This window comes from Alligator mississippiensis, chromosome 9 (assembly GCF_030867095.1).
Source record: "Alligator mississippiensis isolate rAllMis1 chromosome 9, rAllMis1, whole genome shotgun sequence".
NCBI classification, from domain to species: domain Eukaryota; kingdom Metazoa; phylum Chordata; order Crocodylia; family Alligatoridae; genus Alligator; species Alligator mississippiensis.
In genome coordinates, this window is record NC_081832.1 from 73,866,546 (window position 1) to 73,888,854 (window position 22,309).

Genomic DNA, 22,309 nt, shown 5'->3' on the forward strand with positions numbered 1-22,309 from the left:
GAGGTGATGTCACCCCCCCCATCCAACTGCCAGGGTGAGGCGAGGCAGTGTCAGCAGCTGTCACCAAAACCCCCGGGTGCCGTCACCCTGCTCCACCCAGGAAGCGCTGCCAGGCGAGGCGGGAGGAGGACGCGGCCCCGTGACACGGGGGCGGCAGTGAAGAAGCCGCCTGCCGCTGCACCGCAAGATGCGGTCTCTGAAAACCAAGAGACTGCTACAAATGACGCTGCCCGAGGTGGTGACCTCAACCTCTCTTCTTTACCACAATGCATCCACCAGGAAGAAAAAAATGGCATTGCCTGGTCCGCCCGCCTGTCCCTCATTTAAAAAAAATGGAGTTAATAATAGATACTGTATATTTTCTGTAATTCACAAGAGAAAAAACAAAAGAACTGCCATTAAGCGGATCAGACCGCCGGTCCCCCTCACCCCGCGGCTCCCGGCATGCCATGGCAAGGAGCGAACGCTGGACGGGAGAGCAAACTGGGTCTTGCCAAGGTGTTTTTCCCCCTCTCCCTCTTGCCGCTCTCCAACATTTAAGGTCCAGGAAGCACCAGTTCAGAAGCTGTACCCCCAATTCCCATTTTTATTTGCAAAATGTAATCCTTGTTTGTGGCTTGAAGGAATAAATGAGCCACGAAAGCTTTGGAGGGAATGTGTGTGCCCTCACAGCTGTTCCTTCCTCCATCCAAAAAATCTCAGTAACATCTCATCCATGCATTTCTTCTCTTTTCCTATACCTCAAAAACTACTATTTTTGCTTGCTACCTGTTTAAAAAAGAACTGAGTCTATTCTTTAAACCCAAGTAGGGCACGGTTTCCCATTTATTTATTTTCTCCTTACTTAGGATTTCCTATTTATTCTCTCCTTTAAGATTTCCCCATGTATTTATTCTCTCCTTACTTGAATTTAAAAGTTATAAATTAAAAAACAAAAATAATCTGCTTTCATTGCTTTACAGTCTAGTCTTAGTACTGCATTTCATTAAAAGGCAAGAAAATTAGTGGCTCCAAAGAAACAGCCCTCTCCACGACTAGCCCCTGACAACCTCAGCTTCAGCCAGGGATGCATATCATATTTTACTGTGTTTTTTTTACCTTTCAAAGCCCTCTTTATAAGAAAGCGAAGCACCTTAAAAGGAGCTATCAGAAACTGCTCTAGTACAAAAAGCTACTGCAGCACTTAAAGCCATTAAATTGTAAGTATTCAAACATCTCAATTTAAAAGCCAACCTGCAGAGGAATATATTGTATTTATATAAAGGAAAAAATGTTTTCTACTCAAGAACTTGTGTGAACCATTAAGTCACCTACAAAAACTAGAATGATGGTAATTTGTGAGTGTTTTAATATGACAAACCATTAGAGCAATTCACTTATAAGCCTCAAAAGGGACAGGGTATTACAATAGACTTCTTGGTGCTACTCCACAAATATGTTCACGTAATGTACACATGAAGTGCAATTTTTTTTGCAGATAAATATATCCATAGTCTGTTTTTTCATTTCTTTTATTAAAGTTCAGCCTTTTGTATTGAAGCCACTCACTTTTCTTTAAGCAATGAGCAAATTTTAACAAAAGATGATGCACTGTAAGTCATGTGCATGTGCACTGCCTTTTCCCCCACCTTTTGAATATAGGAGGAAGAATTTGGAAGAAGAGGGGAAAAAAAGAAAGTCACACCACCCTTCTGGTCTTGGCTTCTGAAATCTTTGATTTAACCACTTAAAATTATTAGCAATGCTCAGTAAGATTAAAGTTGCAATGTCACACTGATCATCATTGCTTTGGGGAAGGAGATGATCAGCAGTAAGGGCAAAAAAAAGTCTCAGTAATTCAGTACATATATGACACTTGTCCAGCTCCGTTGGTTAAAAGTTCTTTGTTCTTTGAAGCATACAAAACCGGTCACTGTTAGAGAAGAGACGCTTTGTGCTCTTCAGGATGTCCAGCAAGAAACAAATCCTCTTTTAGACCTTTCCCAGCAAGAGAAGCTAGATCTAAATCCTGCTCATCAGCACGAGCGTAACCAGGAGATGGTAGGTTCAAACCGTTTTAAAAGTATTCATCTCTGGTGAGGTTTTGCTTGGCACAAAAAGCATAAAAAGTGTTATTATGGCCACAAATAATAAGTGGTGAAATACAAAATGTACCTTCCTGTTTAAAAATTGTGCGAAATGTCTTTTTAGCTCAGCCAACTCAAAGGAAGACAGAATATACAGAGTTAATAGTTCAACTACATCTATAAAATTCAGTGTGTGCAGGAGATACTACTGCACCCAAAAGATGTAGCTTTTAGATTGATAAGGAGTACAGAAAAAGGTTATAAAGATGCCAAGTTTTTGTACAAAACAGATATTATGGCTACATTATGTGTATACATTAATAAGGAATAAGTTCAGACTGGGGTTCCCTTTGTACCAAGTACACAAATTTTAAGACAGTCCTTGCCCCAGAGGAGTTTTGCAGCTTACTAGGTGGCAGAGGAAAGATAGTAGAAAGAATAGGACCATCTGTAATGTCCCCATTTAGGACACAGAGATTTTTTGCCCAATGTCACATAAATCCAGCAGCACATCTGAGATTTGGATTCATATTTTGAAACCTAACCAGGTGCCTTAAGCACAAAACTATTCCTCCTTTTCCAAAACTATTCCTCCCTTTCCACAAACTTCATGAAGTGCTTTCATTTTTTGTCTGATACAAAACCCATCAGTGAAGAAAACTCCACGTGTGGAGTCAGATGCAACTGTACTCAAGAATAGTTAACTGGAAGAGGAAGGAGTTGGTAAAAGATTGCACATAAGAGTTTACATGATCCGTTTTCTTTAATTGCATAGTAATTTGATTGTACAATCTCCAACAGAAGTATAGTAATCCACTTGAAAATACCATTGCCTTATTTTGTTATACTTTACATGTCAAATGAATCAAAACTGGGACTATGTATGTGGTAAAAAAATTCAATGAGTTAATAATGTTGATTGGTTGGTTGGTTAAATAAAGCTGAAGTTTGAATATCTCCAAATAGATTTCCGTCAAAGAAGTTGAGGTAACAAATAGTTAACAGAAAATGGCAAAAAACAGTTAGAAAGGAGACCAAGAGAAAGAAAAAACAGCTACAGGATGTCTGTACACAAGCGCAGAGGCTGCTCCAACCTGTCTAATTACACTGTGTCAGAGCAGACTCGATTAAATGGAGTCTCTCGGAGCATGGTAATTACTGCGCTCCAGCAGCTTCCTGCATCTCGTGCAGTGTCCCCACACTTCAAAAAGGTGGTGGAGGTATTTGAACTGAAGTTCATTCAATGAGCTTTAGTTCAAGTGCCCCCGCTGCCATTTTGAAGTGCAAGGGCCACTGATATACAAGACACTGCTGTGCTTTAATTAGAGTGGCTCTCAGAGCCGCTTTAATTAAAGCGATGCCTCTCCCCCACCCCCAGGGCACATGTAAAAAAGTGCCCATAGAGTTCCAGATCAAAGCTGAAATACAAGACCATAACAATGACCCTGTACACAAATGAATAAATGTTACCATGCTCAGGATATACATTCAGGGCATTAAACAATGCTACAGATGAGCAACATACTAAAAAAAATAATAACTTAAAGCTATACAACTGTACTTATAAATACATTGTTTTTAAAACTAGTTAAAGTAGTGTTGGCTAAAAGTGTTCACAGTTACTCTAAAACAGAGCTGTATATATATATTGCACAATAGTAGAAAACGTCATTCACTATACCATGTGTAAACAATGATTTCCTTTCTTTCTCTTTTGGCAATATTAGTTATTTAGAGAAACATTTGCTGTAAGCAAAAGCACTTGGGTACAAGGCACATCAAAAGCTTTTAAAAACGGGTGTCAGAACAAGTTAAAAAACAAACAAGCCAACCTTCCTCAACACTTTCCAGTTAACAATATCATCATTCTACTTAGAAAGTTGTGTACTCAATGAATAACAATACATTTGTAGAATACAAATTTAGAAGTTTGGTGACAAAAGTTGCAGGGTGTTTATTCCACTGTCACAGATTTGGCCAGGTTTCTTGGAAAATCCACCTGGAATGAAGAACAGATTTTCAGTACATGATTGAGTAAAGCAACTTTCTGTATCTGTTAATTGATTCAACCTGTCTGCACATGCGTGTGCACACACCCCACCACCCATCCCTGAATTAATTCCACACCTTATCTGTCCTAGCTAGCCAAAACACAACCTAGACATGCAAAAAGTGCTGGAGATTTTAAAATCTGCAAACGTTAGAAGTTTCCTTGCAATTCGATTGCAAAAATATGAATTGCCATGACAGGGTACAACTCTCAAAAGCATAGGCATCAGTCTTAAGCTTATTCAAACACTTAGCATTGGTTAATAAAGTATCAGACAAGCGTCACAATTTCTTTGGGTAAATTTTACTTCCTACTTTCATATTGTTTACTGAAAAATAGAGGGAAATCTTCATTCTAGGTACTGCTCTCATTCAGTTTTACTACTGAACATTTAGTTTTATTTTCCCAGTTAAAAGAAGCTAAACATATTTTCAGGGGGTTTTACTAGAATTCTAGCTCAGCTAATTAGAATATAGCTATTCTCTTGCTAGAAACTCTGTGCAACTATTCCTCTCGCATTAAGCTGGTGGGAGGCAGAAGGAAGTTCACTGCAGTGCTTCTCCAACTGTTCAAATTGGAGTACCTAAAGATAAAAGACACTTACATCATATCCTCTGAGAACAGCCAGGTGGAATGAAAGCAGCTGGAGGGGAATAACACTCAGAACCCCTTGGAGACAGTCAACTGTGTGTGGCAGCTCAATAGTTTTGTATGCATATTTTGAGCTTTCTGTATCTTCTTTAGAACACAAAATGATTGGGCGACCCTGTAAATAAGATATTACTAATAAGATTACTTAGGTTAAAGCACCCCACCACCATTTTTCAGCATGGGGATGCCGATACACATGACGCTGGAGTGCGGTAAAATTTCCACGCTTCAGCAAACTCAATTAAAATTGAGCCTGCTCCAACACGCTGGAATTACAGAGCAGCCTCCCTGTATGTGTGTAAGTGCCCCATGGTGCTAAGCTTTCAAATGCATTCAATATATTTTGAGCTTACTCAAACAGATAGTAAGAATGATGATGACAATGCCTACCTACTATTTATGAGAAAACAAGACCTTTTGCTTGTTACATGGTATTTACAATTTGAACTTCTAGCACTGCAGATCACCAACATAATTCCACCTGCATTTTTAATTGGTCAGTCCTCATCACTGGCATCCATCTTTAATATTATGGTATAATCAAAGGGTGAGCACTTGCCATCTTTGAGGACTAGACAAACACCAAGACACGGCGTTTCTGAAGTGCTGTCAGTAGCAACGCATTTCAGCATGCAGAACCTCTATCCAGCTGATGTTGTTCAAGTTACCTGTCGAGCAGTGATCTGTTGCAAAGCATTCTGGCATTTGTTGAAGCAGGGATCCTTCATAATTACCATGATAACAGGCATTTGCTTATCAATAAGGGCCAGTGGCCCATGCTTCAGTTCACCAGCCAAGATACCTTCAGAATGCATGTATGTGATTTCCTTGATTTTCTAGAAAGCAAATGCCAGAGTTACATTCATGCCAAGTGCCAAATAAAAGCTTCAGAAGGCAAAACACAGATACCAAGTGTCCGCTATTTAAACATGGAAATAAGCTCATATTTTTTAATAAATTCTTTCCAGCAGTTGGTTTATCTCATTCTACAACAAAATTGGTTCCCACCCTTGCTTCTGGCAAAACTGTCATATTTGCTGGATCAAGTTTGCCTGAAATCAATAGGAGTCTTTGTTTCCTAGAGATAACAGAGAAACAAGCAGTTTGTTTATTTTTAATCCTTTTTCTAGGTTATCTTGAATAAAGTTTACATTTTAGAAGCACTTGTGTCTCGAGATATGGTGATTAGTGACCAGAAAGATATATTGTCACATCTCGCTAGTCCTAACAAGAGAGGTTTACTGAAATGGTGCAAAAAAAGGCCCATACACATTAAAGTAGGGAAAAGAGGTCTTCTCCAGATGTTTCCTTCTTGCAGTTAAATTTACAAAAAGTGAAAAGAGCAATGGAAAGGAAACAAAAGAAGAAAAAAGGGTAAAGCTTTAGATGTGATACTCATAAGCATACATACCAATGCTCCTTCCAGACAAGTAGCATAATTATAACCACGACCCATCACTAAAAGCGATCTCTGTTTGTACAATTCAAGAGCCAAATCATGTATCTTCTCATCCAAGGACAGGACTTCTTTAATCATCTCTGTCAAAATCACATACAAAGAGGATTAACCTAACTGCCATTTCCTGCATTGTTATTAATTTACCAAAACTACATTAAGATTTGTTTCAATGAGGCAGTAACAGATAGGTTCGTAGCTGCATTCACTTAAACTTCAAAGCTTTGCAGCTTTGTAAATGCGCCTTGGACTCTCATGGATCTAAGTAGACAAAGTTCAGATATCTTTTATTAGACCAACTTAAATATTTGGAAGTTAGTCTATTAAAAGATAGCAGATTTACCCAAAGAACGTTGTCTGCCTATGTCCTTAGACCAGGGGCAGGCAAAATGTGGCCCACGGGCCACATTGCATCTGGCCCACAGGACTCCTAAAAAAATTTAGAAAATAAAGTATTGATCTGCCCCAGGCTGCCTGTCACACGGCCTTCGATGGCGTGCCAAAACTCAGTAAGTGGCCATCCACCCAAAATAATTGCCTGCCCCTGCCTAAGACCAACATGTCTACAACCTATACCCCTGAATAGATTTAAGTGGCACTTATACATTTGAAACCAAGAGATAATTTAAATCACTCCCTTTGTATTTCTAAGTGTAATTCTTATACTTCTCATCTTGACATGAGCTTAAAATAAGCTTGATTTTTTTATATCAGCACTGAAAATAGTAACATTTCCTTAACAAATTAAAAAAAAGGAATGTTGTGTGCAAGGAAGGGGGCACAGGGGTGGGGGCCAACACCACTCAACTGTAACTAAGAATAGAATAAAAACTGTGTTCCAGTTTATTATTTCATGTACCACCAAATACTGTGTTACTGCCTTCAGGTGATGATGTATCAATTTCAGTTTTACAACCATCAGTTTTCCAATATAGTAAGCAAGGGCATGGGCATATGAACTATCATACTATTTCAAAAGGGTGGAATCTCTTTGGGGTGGAAGGAAAAGGAAAAGACTTGCTGCTTATAATTCTGCATCAGTTGATCCATTTAAACTGTATTTTAGCTGCCTGCTGCTATCCTAGGATAAGTAAAAATAATTTGCAGTTGATTGGGAAAGAAGACATGCAAAATAGTTGTAAAAGATCAACTGAACTGCATTAGTCCCATCTGCTCACATTTCAATCAGTATATTGTTTAATTGGTCAAGGACTTCAATTTCCCACACAAAAAAGTATCTCTGACTGATAGAAAATAGACTTAAACCATAAAAGGGGTGGGAGAGGGTGGACCAAAAGGAGTATTCAGAGCCACATGGGCTGCTACTTTTAAAAATAATGTCATTATTAACACCACTTCAAATTAGTTAAAAAATTATTTTATAAAATAAAAGGAAAAAAATCCCACCGCATTAATAAGCCCCTATCCTTCAGGCACCAATATTTGGAATAGGAAACAAGCTGCGGGATTAGTATACAGCCTCTAAGAGAACAGTTACTGGAAACTGAAACATTAGAGCACATGTTTTGTTATTCAAAACTCAGACCACTTGAAAGCAGAGAGAGCTGCTGGTTGTTGTAAAGGAGTTGTCTGCATAACACTGCTAGTCTTTCATGAAGATAATGAACAAGATTTGCTTTTATCAAGGTGTACTTCTTTAACAGCACTCATCATCACAGAAACAAAAGGAAAAAACAGAACGAAAAACTGTAGAAGTTATTACACCTGGTAATGATTGCAGCCCACTGATGATCTCCTGTCTCCTTTTCTGCAGGGAAATTCTGTCTTCAGACATCATCAGGCCAAACATTACAAGAGAGATGAACTGGCTGGTGTAAGCCTGCAGACAGACAGAATGTCAGTGCTCCACAGAAGCATATTACTAAAACATCTCACTGGCTTCCACAGAAGAAAGGTATAAAAGCCACTCAGTGAATAGTTACCTTTGTGCTTGCCACACCTATCTCTGGGCCTGCATTGATATGTACACCACAGTCAGTATCTCTGGATATTGAGCTTCCCACAGTATTTGTAATGCCAACCGTCAAAGCTCGACGTTCCTTACAATACCGCAAGGCCATAAGTGTATCTGCAGTCTCACCTATGGAACACGTACAGTTTATCATATATGTTTAATACAGGACCAACAAAAAAAGGCATCTTAGAAACTATATTATAAGGGTACTTGAAGCTCTAACCTACTGAACCCAGTTTTGTACAAGCTGCAGCTGGATAGAACATTTACACTTAGACCTAGTTTCGGCACCCACCAGTTGTTTATTTAATTCAAGCTTGAAACTACCCCTGCATCCAATACAGAGAACCATTACTATTAATCCTCCTCGTTTACTCTAAATTTAAGTATGGAGATAGAAATAAGCTTTGTTTATTGCATACACTTCTCTGCATGTCTCCACTCAGATAAAGGAGGAACAGTCAGAGTAACTCACCTGACTGACTGACAAAGAAGCACACATCATCCCTGAATACAGGAGTGTTTCTGTCCAGGAAGTCGCTAGCAAGTTCCACCATCACAGGCAGCTCTGTCAATTCTTCCAGCACTTGTCGAGTCTATAGTCAATAAGCAAAAAAGCATTTATTAACATTAAGCATTAGAGTGAATAGCTATATTAAGGAAAAAGAAACAAAACAAACCAAGCTACAAAGTTACAGAATTTAATAGGAATTAATGAAATCTTGTGTCTTATTACCAAGAAATAAGGCAGCTCTAACTACTAACTGCAACATCAAAAAGCAAAGGATTAATTTATAGCATGGCAGATTACAGTAGAGCTATTTTAATAAAAGGTACTAAGGGGAAGAGGAAGCAAGATGCATAAAAGTCCAATTCCCTCACCCGGGGCTCAGTTTGAAAGAAAGAAAAAAAGCTGTTCTCTAAACCATAAAAACTAAGTATCCCCCATATTTTAGAGCAGGTTGAACTTACAGCTACTGCAGCATGATAACTGGTTCCACAACCAATGATGATCAGTCGGCGGCACCTCCTGATTTCTTTCAAATGATCCTTAAGACCACCCAACAGAACTGTAGCATTCCCAACAAAAGAAAAAAAAAAAAAGTAGATTTCAGCTACATATATATTTTTATTCTAATCCATTTTTTTGTCATCACATTGACTTACCAGTACTGTTCTCAAAATTCACTCTGCCTCTCATGGTATTGACAACAGATTCTGGTTGTTCAAAGATTTCTTTCTGCATAAATGCACTGAAGTTACCTATTTAGAGACACATTAAGAAACAGATTTAAGTTGGTTTTCATTTCAATTTTAATTCTATTGGAGAACTTTGTTTTGTTTTTTTTTTAAACTGCCCAGTCATATTCTGAGAGTTTCACGGAGGCTGTAAGTCTCCAATATTTGCTAATGGGGAGAGACTCTGGTATAACAGAGAGTGGGCCACTTGCTCAATTAAAGTGTTTTAAAATGTTAAAAGTCTAATTAAATTTTAAAAGAAATTCTGGTCATTTTCTTGCTTGTTACCAAGATTCTGAGATGCTTTATTAAACTTCTGAGGGATCAGTGCAAACTTCCTAGCACTGAGCATCTTAAGAATGATTACATTTAATTCTATACAATGTTTAAGTGTTGTAGGTATCTGCTATCCTGTAGTCACAGATTTAATACCTACAGAGAGAGAGCTTGAATCAGCCTAGCCTGATCTGGTCACAAGTCTTAAAATTGCCAGCTCCCAGGAATTACTTTAGCATACTAGAAACATAGGTACAAGGTCATTATGTGAGGATTTGGCAACTTTCTTGCATGTCAATTCCCCAAGCCAATATCAGACTACCTACCTGTAAATGTTATTTTTTAAGGTGTTCCAACTTACCCTTCATTATTTGCTGCAATTCCATCTGCAAAGTCTGGATGGCTCGAGAGGGGTCATCACTAGCTGAACGTTTCAGTCGATGGATAGAAAGTTTCCCATCAGTTACTGCTGCAATATCATCATCTTCTAGGAAGATTACTCTGTTGGTGTGTTCAATGATGGCGCTGAAGAAACGTAAATAGAAAGATTTAAATTCGGAACAATGTTTTAGTATGAAGAAGCAATAAGATTAAGAAACAAAGATAACATGTGCTGGTGAGGGCTACTTAAGCTTAACTTGCCTCCCTGCATTTGATACACTTCAGAACAGCGCCAGAAAGGTTCCAGACTGACAGTTACTTATCAGTAACACATGGTTGAAAAATCTGTGCCCTTTACCACCTTCAAACTGTCATTTTCCCTGCTTTATCCAGTCAATTAATCATTAGTTGAGCTTTGCAAGTCTCCATAACAAAATAGTTTACTACCAAATCACAAACATGTGGCACTGAATTAATAGGTAAGATTTCCATTACTGTATCGCTCCTAAATGACAAGCAAAAATAGTGTCATGTATTACCTTGCATCAGAAGCAAAGAAAAATTCTACTGCTTTATCTCCAACAGCATGAAGGTAGGTAGAACCATCCAATCTTTTCATTCGGGTCTTGCATATATTCTTCACGTTTTCAATGTTGCCTGTTAAACGAAATGGGACATGAATCCAAGCTAGACCAATCTGAAGTAAGGAACCTACCTGGCTGAAAAAACTTGTAAGCTATAAAGATAAGATATGGACATCTATATTACATTTACAAGTAGTCTATCCTTTTAGAAAGTGATGCATTCCCAGTAGGCATTTATAAACAATAGGATAAAAATGGGAACTGTCAGTAACAAAAACTCTTCACTCAAAAACAAATCAATAAATACACAGAGTACAGAAATCATTAACTTCACTTCTAAGGGAGTAGCAATACACCTTGAATTTAATTTGATTATGAAAAAAAATTCCTGCTAAGGTTCTGTTAGCTGTCATCACAAAGAGAATAACTACTGTAACTTACAAATATTTTCACTTACATGACCTATACAGGACAGAAATCTGTTCAGTGGAAAGCTTGTATTTGCTGCGAACTCCAATGAGTAGAGGACTTCCTCTCCTATGAATGCAACAAGGAACACATTAGCTATGACGTACTTTATATAGGGAGATCTACTTAAAATCTGCAGGGTTGGAAGGTCACACCCCTTCCAACTTCACAGGGTGACGGATGTTCCCCCGCCCACCACCCAGCTACATGATGTTCCGTTCCCTGCTTTGCAACTGTAGAAAACAAAATAAGGCATATGGAATACTGACAAGATGGAAGGCTAAACTTGCATTCCCAATTATAAGATCAGGCTTGGAAAGATGCATTTGTTTTCATCTTTATAATGCCTTTGGTAAAGCTAGGACACCATACACTTGGACTTCTTCAATAAACCAACACAGTTTTCCCATCACCATGATGCACCAGTTGCCACTTTAGTATGCCTTTAACCTATCCTGAAAATTGGTTTTCCAACCAGAAATAGAAGCAGAGTTTAGGCAACTCAACACTATCATGAGTTTTGTCTTGGACTAGAGCTGCATGCCAGCATTTACATAATGTATTAACCCAACAGGCTTCTAGCCAACTTGAATGAATATACAATTCACAGCATTTATTCAAAATGAAGTCAAAGCACACCAGTCTTCTTTCCTTTTTCAATCTGCTATCAAATGAAAAAAGAGCTTGTCCAAAGAAAAGCACTTTGGAAACAGAAGGCAAACTGAGCTTCTCAGTGTTCTACAGCACACAGGTGTACCATTTCATACTTCATTATTTTACACTGCATTCATACATATCACATTAAAAATTTAACACCAAGTGAAATGCATCAAGTCAGCCTACTTTAGCAATCATCTGACTGTTCTTCAGCTGCAATTACAAAATGATTAATTCATATTTTTCACAATTATTTCTTCAAAAACTAATTGTACGTTTATAGGTAAATCTTTCAGAATGAATCTGAAAGGCAGTTATTTAATCCCTTGGAATTCAGCAGTTTTGGCAAGGAAGAAAAGCTTGTGAATGTCAAATCAGTTAGATTAAACAGCTGACTGGAAGATGTGCCAAGGGAACTGAGGGACAGTTCATGGTCCTGAACCCAGATGCCGACTAACGACGCTTAACATGGACACAGAATTTTTATAACACACTAATTAACGTAAGTCATAGTCCTCTGCATTTCATTGTTTTCAATTTTTGTTTGCAAGTTATGTCTGATCAAAGGATTATTAATGTGTATAGAAAATAAAATGGTCAAATGCTCTAATTATGGTTATTCATTCACAGTGTATTTCAGTACATAACACAAAAAATATTTTTTGGATTTTCACTAACCTGGCAGCAACAGCTTCACCCAGATAATGGCTGCTCTTGAAAACCAAGGCAAAAGCACCTTCCTAGAAACCATACAAACAAAAGGAAAAACCCTGAACTGAGTTATACAAATGAGTCAAATCTTCATTAATCTGGGGCCCCTCTTCCTGAAATGATTTTAGGCGTAGCTCATTACCACTATCAGGAATTTCTTCCTGGCAGTCAGATTGTACCATCCAAGAGGTCAGCAAATACAGTAGAACAAGTAAAAGACCAATAAATATACCATGCATTATCCAGATAGTGAGAAGGGCACTTTTTATAGGAAACTAGATTCTCAGTTTTACCCATAAAAATAAATACTTTTAATATAAGTCTCTGTAAAGCCCTGACAGGTGCATTTCCTAGCACTGCTGGGGATCTACAAATAGATATTTGTGTGTATTAGACAATAAATTGGCAATACTGCCCATGTTTGTATGCTGAAGTTATAGATCAAATACTTTTTATTCCACTTTGACATAAATGTGCGGCCTGGCTCAGTTTGGGTTCTGTTGGGGTTGTGTTTTTTAAAAGGAAAAAAACAGAAACAAAAAAACAAAACCATCTCTTGGAAGCCATCTAAGACCAATTTAACGTTAAAAAATAACAATAATGCCTAAAAACAAAATCCTGGTGTTTTACGCAACATTAAAGAGACTCTTAAGGTAAGTAAGGTTGATCTGGAATTGCTCTACAGCTCTGTGTTCAGGATCCAGAGTCATCAAGGTAGGTAGGGAACATGCTAACAAGCTCACCCGTCCCCCAGTTCTGCCTCCAAGCAGTGGCTAAACAGTAGCAGCCTCTCACCATCCATGAACCAACATACCTTGTTAACTCCAAATATAAAGTGCTGAGATTCTTTACTATAGTAGACACTACTGCAATTCAAGCAGTTTCCTTTTATCACACTTACCAGCTGCTGAATAACTCTTTCCACCAATGCTGAAAAGCTGATGTCCTCGGTCTCTCTGTTGTCATATATATATTTGATTAGTTTGGGGATGGTTTCTGTATCGGTTTCAGATTCAAACTCATAGCCTTTGCTTTCCTGGAATGTGAGATATAATCAAAGACAAAATAAGCATTTTCTTCCTCAGGAAGGAAACCCTGGTGTTTTTCAATTGGTGTCATCACACCAGAAGGTAATAAATCATTAAAACGGACAGCTTGGGAGGATCACACTAGGCTGCAATTTACCACTTAGAGAAAAGACTGAACTAATCATAACCTCACTATTTTCAAACATATATAAAAATAAGAGAAAATTGGCCTTCTATCCTTCTCCAGCATAAGGAAACTAGGCTGTATTGTGCCGGGTCCTGTGCAACTCCAGCAGGCAACCTCTGTTGCAATACCACTTTTCAATTGTAAACAACAAAAGTGTTATTTCAATCCCTTCAGAAGTTAGGAGAAATGGATAAACAATTATTTTATATCAGTATTTTAATTTTGGAATTAGTCACACAGTTATAAAACCTACCAGAAATTTTCTCAGATCCTTATAGTTTGTGATGATTCCATTATGGATAACAACAAATTCTGAAAGGAAGAGTCAACAAATAAGAGAGCAAAGTGTAAACTCCATGCACACAGAAGCATCTTACATTTTTGTTATTCCTGCAACACTTTCGTAATTAGGGTGTACTGTAGCACCTTTGGCAGGCTCTATCCAACCTAAGAGTTATCATCTGCAGACCAACTTACTAAGACCTAAGCACTGGAAGTAGTTTTATGGTCTCCACCATCACAGCGTGGACGTTTCTCCCCTTTTCTCTTCCCTGACAGCCTATATGTAAATACACTTCATCAGTTTACAAATCTTATTTGAGCATTATATCCTGTTTTTCAAATAAGAATTTGTTTTCCTCCAATTCGCACACAGTTTTAAAAATAGAACAGATTAGATATTAATAGCAACCTTTATCAACTTTGTTAGATGTTTATTCATAGTTATGCTAAAACATTTTTTGCACTTTAGCCAGATTGCTGGATTGTTAACACATTATACAAAGACGGCCAGAAACCATGATGCCATTTTACTCTGTCATCTCAACCAGACAGCATTTTTGTCTGGATGGACATCTCAACCCTGTATAGACTATTTTTTTTAAGTTAAAGTACTTCTGAGAAGACGTTTACTTCTTTATTGTCCATCATCCCATCACTCCCAAACTGGAGTTGTTTTGGGGGGTTTTTTGGCTACAGAACAAAGTCAAGGGCCAGAAATTCTAAAGATCTTACTCTGGTACTTGTATGGGAGCTAAAGTAGCCAAATATTAAGCAGAAGCAAGTTTTAGGATAGTAGGGAGAAGGAATAAATAATTTTGAATTTGGGTCTCTCTATTTCTTCAGACCCACAAAAGCATTCTGTTACCTACTACTCATCCACTTTAGGTTTTTTTTGGCATAACTGAATCACTGTTCCCGAGCTGAGCATTCAAGAAAAAACTAAAGATACCCCTCGTAAAGGCCTCTATGGGTACCAAGTTGTTCTGAAGATGAAGTGCCCTATTTAAGGCAATCCAAAAAGATTGATTTATATTCAAGGAAGCTTATAGGGCAGAGACCATGTGTATCTTATCTTTGTACTACAACAATTATAAAACATTTGCTTTCATGACACTGAGCCTTGGACAGTTTAAGTGCCTGTGGGGAACATTTTGCTAATATGGAGCTATTTCTAATATTAAACCACTCTCTCTCCAATTCTTCAATTCTAATCCTCAAAAGGAAATTTACAAGACACCTTTCATAGACAAACCTACAAACTCCACTTCATAAATCTACTGGATTTAAAAAAAAAAAAAAACTAAAAAAAAAAAAAAAAAATTATAGACTAACTACAGACATTGGATTTATGGCACGTTATAACCTGCCTTCCATCCAATAACGCCAAGTAACCTCTACATTTTACCAGCTACATTATATCACTCGGTCAATATTCCCCCCCCTTCTACTCCCCCACACCTACCTGCCTCACACCTATGGTCTTCCATCCCCTCACATTTGCATTTTCACAGACCTGCATTTTGCATATTGGCTTCCATTCCACCCAGAAGAGCATACAAACACCAACAGACTCTACCTATGCCTGAAGGGCATTTGTGCCTGAAAGCTTGCAAAGGATAATTTTTCCAACTTTTTAGTTGGTCTAATAAAATATATCGCCTTTACACAAAAAAAACAAACAAACTCGTCTGCCTTAATCATAATATCACTCTTTCCAATTTTGGGTCAATTGTATTCAATTTAGCCTGCATTTTAAAAAAATGGTTCTGCGTAACAATCCAGTTAAAAACATCTCAACTATTCATAAGAACACTAAAATACACATACTTGGAAGCATTAAATGCATTAACAGGAAAAAAAAAAAAAACAAAAAACACAAACCAAACCAAAAAAAAACAAACCAACCACACACACTATTTTTTCTAGATAGCAGCCTATTAAAATATTTGAATTGGTATTAAGTTTGAAGTTTATCATACTGTGCAGTAAAAATATCGTTAAATATTTTACACCTCCATTGGGCTAAGTTGCTCTTCAAAATATCAATGGACTAAAGCATAGTTACCTCCTGGATACTGTTGGCCCAATAAGACATTTCTCTGCATTAATTATGATACATTAGGGCTCAAGTTGTGTTGAGCTTCTAATAAACCAACGGTGAATCATTCAAACAAATGTGTATCCTTTATTATTCTATTCCATTTGTATCATGTTTGAGAAATAAGTTTCCCGTTAAATAAAACTTCTCTGTGAGTAATAATTAGAGCAGTTAGACTGCTTTGCCAAGTCAAAATATATTCTCTAGTGGAAAGAAATGTCTGTTTGACAAGGTCACTGATGAATGAGCGTAGCCTATCAGAATTCATGCATACTTTGGCAGTTTTAGAGTAATCTAGACTGAGATCTTTTCTGCCATAACAAATTCATAAACAATTCCAAACTGACACGAATGATACTTACCATTCCCTTTACCTGATCTCTGAGGGTGACTGTTTACTACACTGGGGACTCCATGGGTTGCCCAACGAGTGTGAGCAATTCCAAAATGTGTTTCAAAGTCTACCTTTAGGTCCAGACCATCTTGTTCTGTGCAGAAGAAAGTCAGTTCGTTAAATGTCACACAAACACAAGACTAACAGAACCTTGTTGGATTTAAATTTTACCTGTAAAGATCCTAAGTGGTTTTTAACTTTATTTGATTTCATGACACTAAGCCTTGGGTAGTTTTAAGTGCATGTGGGAAACATTTTGCTAATATGGAGCTATTTTTCAGCCTATACTAACAATTATAAACTAGGTAAACTGACCATAACATTACAATATAAACAAATATTTATTAAAAATAAGACTTAAGTTCTTTGTAGGAGGAAGGGATCCATAGAGTTGATGTGTGAAGATTAACTGCTTGGAAATGCTGTACAATATGGCCAAAGCTCTGTCAGAATATGAATTCATATGCATGTCTTCTTATAAGAGAGCTTAGATTTCAGAGGGCACAGTGATAGTTCAAAAATGAACAGTTAGCTTATTGGTGAGCTCTCATACTATTGTACCTCCACTAAACCCCTACTGCACAAAGATAAGCCTACTTTGTAAAAGCTAGTGTCTCTGAACAAAAACTACTCAACAACCTAATGCTGGTTATATAATGCCATTAACAGCTTTGTTTTTAAACCATAGAAATCAATAGTTTAACTTTTTTGCTAATCTACAGCTATCATCAGGAGTATAAAATCAAAAGGAATTTTAAACTCACTGTATAATTCTTCATCCAGGGCCTTTACCTTTCCTCTTTTCTTGACCAGTTTGATGAACCTCTCTTTATCTTTATTATCATTTCCATCAATGGCAACACCTAGAATTCAGAACACATCGGCAAGTGTTTTTTTAAAAGGAAGGGAGTGCATCTTATTCAGAAAAATCCAACCTAAGATTAGACAGACAATCGCATGCAAATGCAAAGGCTCTACAACAAAGTTAGCCTTCAAAGGGATGCTTCTAGTCTTCTACAAATGGCTATTCAAATCAGATTACGGTTCACCTGAAAAGGCAATACAGGTTTAAATACCCACTGAAACTGACCAAAGTTTTGCCTGAATAAGGACCTCAGATTTTGTCAGTGATATTAACACTTCAAGATTAAAGTGACTTGATAAGCCTATCAATTGATAAGTCTTCAAACATACTTCACACTAGAAGTTCAACAAAAATTACAGTAGGTATCCATTTCCTTCATTCTGCTTGCTTCAATTACATGTTCTAAAACAACTAAACTGAACATGTAATTAAATCACAGGTCTCAATCTTTGCTCTTTCATGGCAATAGAATAAAATTTGGATGAGAAAATACTACACAAATAAAAATTCAACATCCAAATGTCTTGGTTAGAAATTGTAAAGATCATCTTGGATTGAAATAATGCAAGTACCGAGCAGTTGCAATCATATACACATGCATTTTTAGGACAAGGTGAGGTACCTGCTGAGTCATATCCTCTGTATTCTAGTCTCTCAAGTCCTTTGATCAGAGTCTCAAATATCTCCTTCCGAGTCCGAGGTACTCTGTAGTTCAGATAAGCAAAGATTCCTATTTAATGAAATAGGGGACAAAAGAGCAGAAAGTCAACATTTAGGCTAGGAACAGAAATTGCACATAAACCAGTGTAAGTGATGGGAAGCCATTTCAAATCTGTAACACAACCGAAATTCAGTGCACATAAACTGCTTTCAAAATTGCTGAAACCGGTTTAAAATAAACCTGGATGCATGTAGCATCAAACTTAACTAATTTAGGTAGGTTTATTGAACTTAACTGATTTAGGATCTGTCCTAGATCCCCTCCAGATTCAAGTCAACTCACAGCCCCCCAAGCATCCCAAAATGCATCTCCCCTGCATGCCCCCTCCCCCTCACGCAGGGTGGGCGGGCTAGCCATGGCCCAAGCGGTCTGTTCCAAAGCAGCAGGAAGGCATGCTCTAGCGCCCCACGGCTTCTGGTCTGGGCCACTGCAGGCACATGGCTGCATTTGCAGAATCAAAATAAACTGTTCACTTGCTTATCGGCTCAATCTATGCAGCTTAGACTAACCTGTAAAGATTGAATAGACTCAGCCTTGGGCTTTTTAACTATCTGTACTTAGCCTTATAGTCTATTGGGATACCTGCAGAGATGGATTTAAAGCTCTTTATTAGCTCCAAATATCAATGTCACAAAATTAAACATTCCTGGTTCTAGGGAACTTTTAGACTATCACTCTCTTCAGTGAGATCTCCAAATAACAGTAGCAGTTAATGCCCAAACTGCAAAAAAATTTTTTTTTAAATCCCCCAACTCCCCATGCAGACTGTAGCAGAGAATGGGAGCATTGTGATTGACTGCGTTTCCAGGTCTAAAACTAGACATCTCATGAAGAAGGAGTATATTCACTGCACTAGTACAAGGCAATGTTTGTAATCAAGGTCAGGGCCCAAAATGCTCCAGGGTAGGGACTCTGAGCACAGGAACTATTTTTGAAAGGCTCCTGCTGAAAACGGTATGCAGCAGTCACTTTAACAGGGAACAGGAGGGGAAAACTAGGGAATAAAACAGAAATGAAATCGGAAGCAAAGGACAGAAAGCAAGGGACAAAGGAAAACAGACAAGGAACCCAAGTCAAGTACCCATTCTCAAGTCTCTTGCAGACTTAAGGAAGAGCGCAATGCCCAAAAGGCTATCCAGCAGCTCTCCCAACTATACAGTTGGTCTAAAAAAAGTATCAGAAAAAACAATAAAATCCTTGCTTCTGCTACATTTCCTGGATCATCATGGCTCCAACCCTACTTAAAATGTTAATGAATTTGGTATAATAAATTATGTAAACTAGACAATCAGTAAATCATTGTGAACCCTGCACCAAGCAAGCATGTGGCGGTTCAGCTTTGAAGGGAAGGAACAGTTTGACTGGAAAAAACTGTTCTCTTTAACAAATGCGTAATATCGAAGACTAATTCACATTAGTCTGTGCTGAAAATGTAATGGTTTTACCTCTTCAATTATAGCTACTGAGAGCACAAAAATGTTATTTATACCTCCCACTGGTCCTCCAAAACTAAGGAAGTCATAGTGAAGATACAGTTGTTGAACATGTCAGGTCTAATTGATTAGTCCCCACATGTAGGAGTAAAGCCAATAATGTTACTGGCTGTACACCAGCAATTGGACAACTTTAGTGTTACAGGCTGCAGTATTTTAGACTAACCTCAAAGAAACTAATTAAGTTTCAAAACTCCATCTCTGCTACAGAAGAGGGACTCAAAGTACCTATTTGACCCTAACCATTTCTAAAAAGTGTCCATCGGTTTAATAGCAAGATGTTCGGAGGCCATAACATGCTACAGTAGTTAAACATAAAAAAGATGCCTGAACTCATTTCAAAAGCTGCTCTTCCACAGATCTCTTGGAAATAACATCTGCAGGTTTGTTGCACATAAAACCACCTTAGATCAAGGATTTGCTGATCATAATTTCCAGACAGTTGCTTACAGTTCTCTAGCACTTGCTGCCTCTAAGGCTCCTGGAAATTTAAAAATACAAAATGTCTTAACATCATTCCAGAATATTGCTCTGTACCTCTTTTCAGATCCAACACCACTTTCTAAGCCAGATTTCACAACACATTCAAAGACGCACCAGGCTCATATGTTCAGAGTGGCGTCTTTATGACTATACAAAGCTCTAGGAAAAGCTTCCTCTGGGAATGCCTTTACAATGCTACCAGTGTGCAGTAATTGTTAAAAAGATCCTTGTTTCTAAGGAGCTCTAGCCACACATCCACCCACACACATGAACTAGGAGACTCAGACGCTACTAGAGGCTATTACACTGAAAGAGATAAGTGCCGCCTGGGTTGTCAAAGAACATACTGCAAATGTATTTATTTTTTACCAGAAGGAAATAAGTCAGGAATAAGACTTATCTACTACTTCCTCTTTCACACACACACTTTCTTCTCAGTAATCCTTTTTTTTTTTTTTTTTTGCCAGATTTATGGTGCTTAACTCTTCTACAGAAACCCCCCCCCCAAAAAGTTTAGCCATATTTCTAGTAGGGTAGCTCCATCTGGCAGTTTAAGCAAATGACTAATTTCACAAGTTTCTCTCATGCACAAATCCCATTTCATCTGAAATTACTTCTGTGACTTCCCAAACTGTTCAATTAGGGAGCTGCAGTTTCCAAGAGAATTTCTAATAAAAATAAAAAATGATTGTGTAAAGTGATATCACAGCTTCGTTAGATCAGGTAAAGCTATTTGAAGCGATGGCCTCACTTCACTAGCACGCATTTTAAGCGAGCAATTTTAAATATAAAGGTAGAACTGGGTATTTTTTATATCCCATTACAGCTACTCAAAGAACATTTAACGGGGTTACTGGTCCTTTGCCCTTAGAGCGGTTGTATTTGCTATACAACTGATACCAGGCATCACTGCAATGTGGAAGCGACTCGCTTCTGAGCAGGGTTTCACAATCCTGCATTGCCACCAGGAAGGAGGCACGCTGCCTCTCACAAAACTAGTCTCCGTCTCTGTGCCTGCTTAAGCCTCACGAACACCTACCTCTCCTTTCAGCTCGCCAGCTGTCTGGACTTTTGCTTTCTCTGCTGCGAAAGGCAAGCATCAGGACAAGGGGGGGAAAAAGGTTTCTGAGCGTCTTTCCTAGGAAAATGCCATAAGCGGCAAGAGCTCACCTAGCTCACTACGGATCTGTCCTGCAACGGAAAAATGACTCTGGCGTTTATCCAGGCCGCTTATACATGTGCACAGGTGGTGGGGCGTTTCAAACCGGCGCGGTCCCTGGAGACACCCTGCAGGTTTCAACCTGGCCACGGGATGCTTTACGTGACACGGTTTAGATAAAAGCACCCCGGCTGCCATTTTTAAACCCACGGGGGCTTGCACACGCGGCGACGAGGCCACGCGAGAGCGCTGTCATCGTTACACGGCGCAGACTGGCGTCGTTAAAACGCACCTGGCAAACACGGGGGCGCCTAGTTTTAAAGCTTGAAAGCTGCCAGGACGTTCGAGTGACTTCAAGCGAACGGGACAGAGCCCATCCCTTCGAAGTGGCTCCAGCAACTTTTTAAACGCTGCCCGTTCTTACAGAAAGCGCTTGTCAAACGGCTTCCAAGTCACCCTAGAGAGAGCAGTGCCCCGAACCCGCCTCCCTCGCACTAGAAACGCCTGAACTCTCGTCATATGAACCCCCCGGGCCTCTGGGCCCCCGCGAGGGAGCAGGAAGGAGGCGGCTGTCAAACGCGGGCCCCGCAGCCCTTCCTCAGAGCCGCGCTCCTGTCAGGCCCTGCCCGCGCCCGCCACTCACCGCACATGGCGCCGCACGCAGCCACCACCACCACCGCCGCCTCCTCACGCCGCCGCCGCAGCCGCCGCCTATTATAAGAGCGGCCCGGCCTCCGCCCCGCCCCGCCCCGCCCCGCGGCCAGCCCCAAGCCGCGCCGCAGAGCGGCGGGACAAGGCCTGCCTCCTCCGGCTCCGCAGCATTCCTCCTTCTGGGATGCTGCCTCTTACCGACCGTCCTGGCGCTGCTTAATGCGGTTTAATAAAAACCCGGATTGGCCCGAGGTGTCGTTGGTGAGGCGCGGCGGTTCCACCTGTGACCCAACACACGTGCAGCACAGGCAGCGTTCGACTCGCGGCGTTTCGAGACGGACACCCCGCCTCGACTCCCTGACGCCTTTCGGCGCCACCGCCGTGTCCCTCCTCTCCTCTCCCGTCTGTCCAGACTTCCTCGAGACGGCGGACGG

At 39.3% G+C, this 22,309-nt stretch overlaps 1 protein-coding gene across 1 annotated transcript; it reads right to left on the reverse strand.

Annotated features, from left to right (window-relative positions):
- Window positions 1-1,495: 1,495 nt before the first annotated feature.
- On the reverse strand, window positions 1,496-21,943 carry GFPT2 (glutamine-fructose-6-phosphate transaminase 2). Its single transcript, XM_006263530.4, has 19 exons — window positions 21,868-21,943; window positions 17,991-18,098; window positions 17,268-17,366; window positions 16,472-16,597; window positions 13,983-14,041; window positions 13,416-13,550; window positions 12,482-12,543; window positions 11,136-11,215; window positions 10,634-10,751; window positions 10,075-10,238; window positions 9,366-9,461; window positions 9,171-9,268; window positions 8,674-8,794; window positions 8,167-8,324; window positions 7,949-8,063; window positions 6,179-6,306; window positions 5,436-5,603; window positions 4,721-4,882; window positions 1,496-4,065 (listed from the first exon to the last, which is right to left on the reverse strand). Exons 1-19 carry the CDS (start codon window positions 21,872-21,874, stop codon window positions 4,021-4,023), a joined length of 2,049 nt encoding a protein of 682 aa, XP_006263592.1. The 5' UTR covers window positions 21,875-21,943; the 3' UTR covers window positions 1,496-4,020.
- Between the last annotated feature and the right edge of the window lie 366 nt (window positions 21,944-22,309).

Excerpts from the sequence above, each read along its gene's own strand:
- GFPT2 (XM_006263530.4), bottom strand. Across the intron at positions 10,752-11,135 it reads TTCTGTCCTGTATAGGTCAT|GCAACATTGAAAACGTGAAG; the intron begins GTAAGTGAAAAT and ends TTCGTTTAACAG. Across the intron at positions 4,883-5,435 it reads AACAGATCACTGCTCGACAG|GGTCGCCCAATCATTTTGTG; the intron begins GTAACTTGAACA and ends TCTTATTTACAG.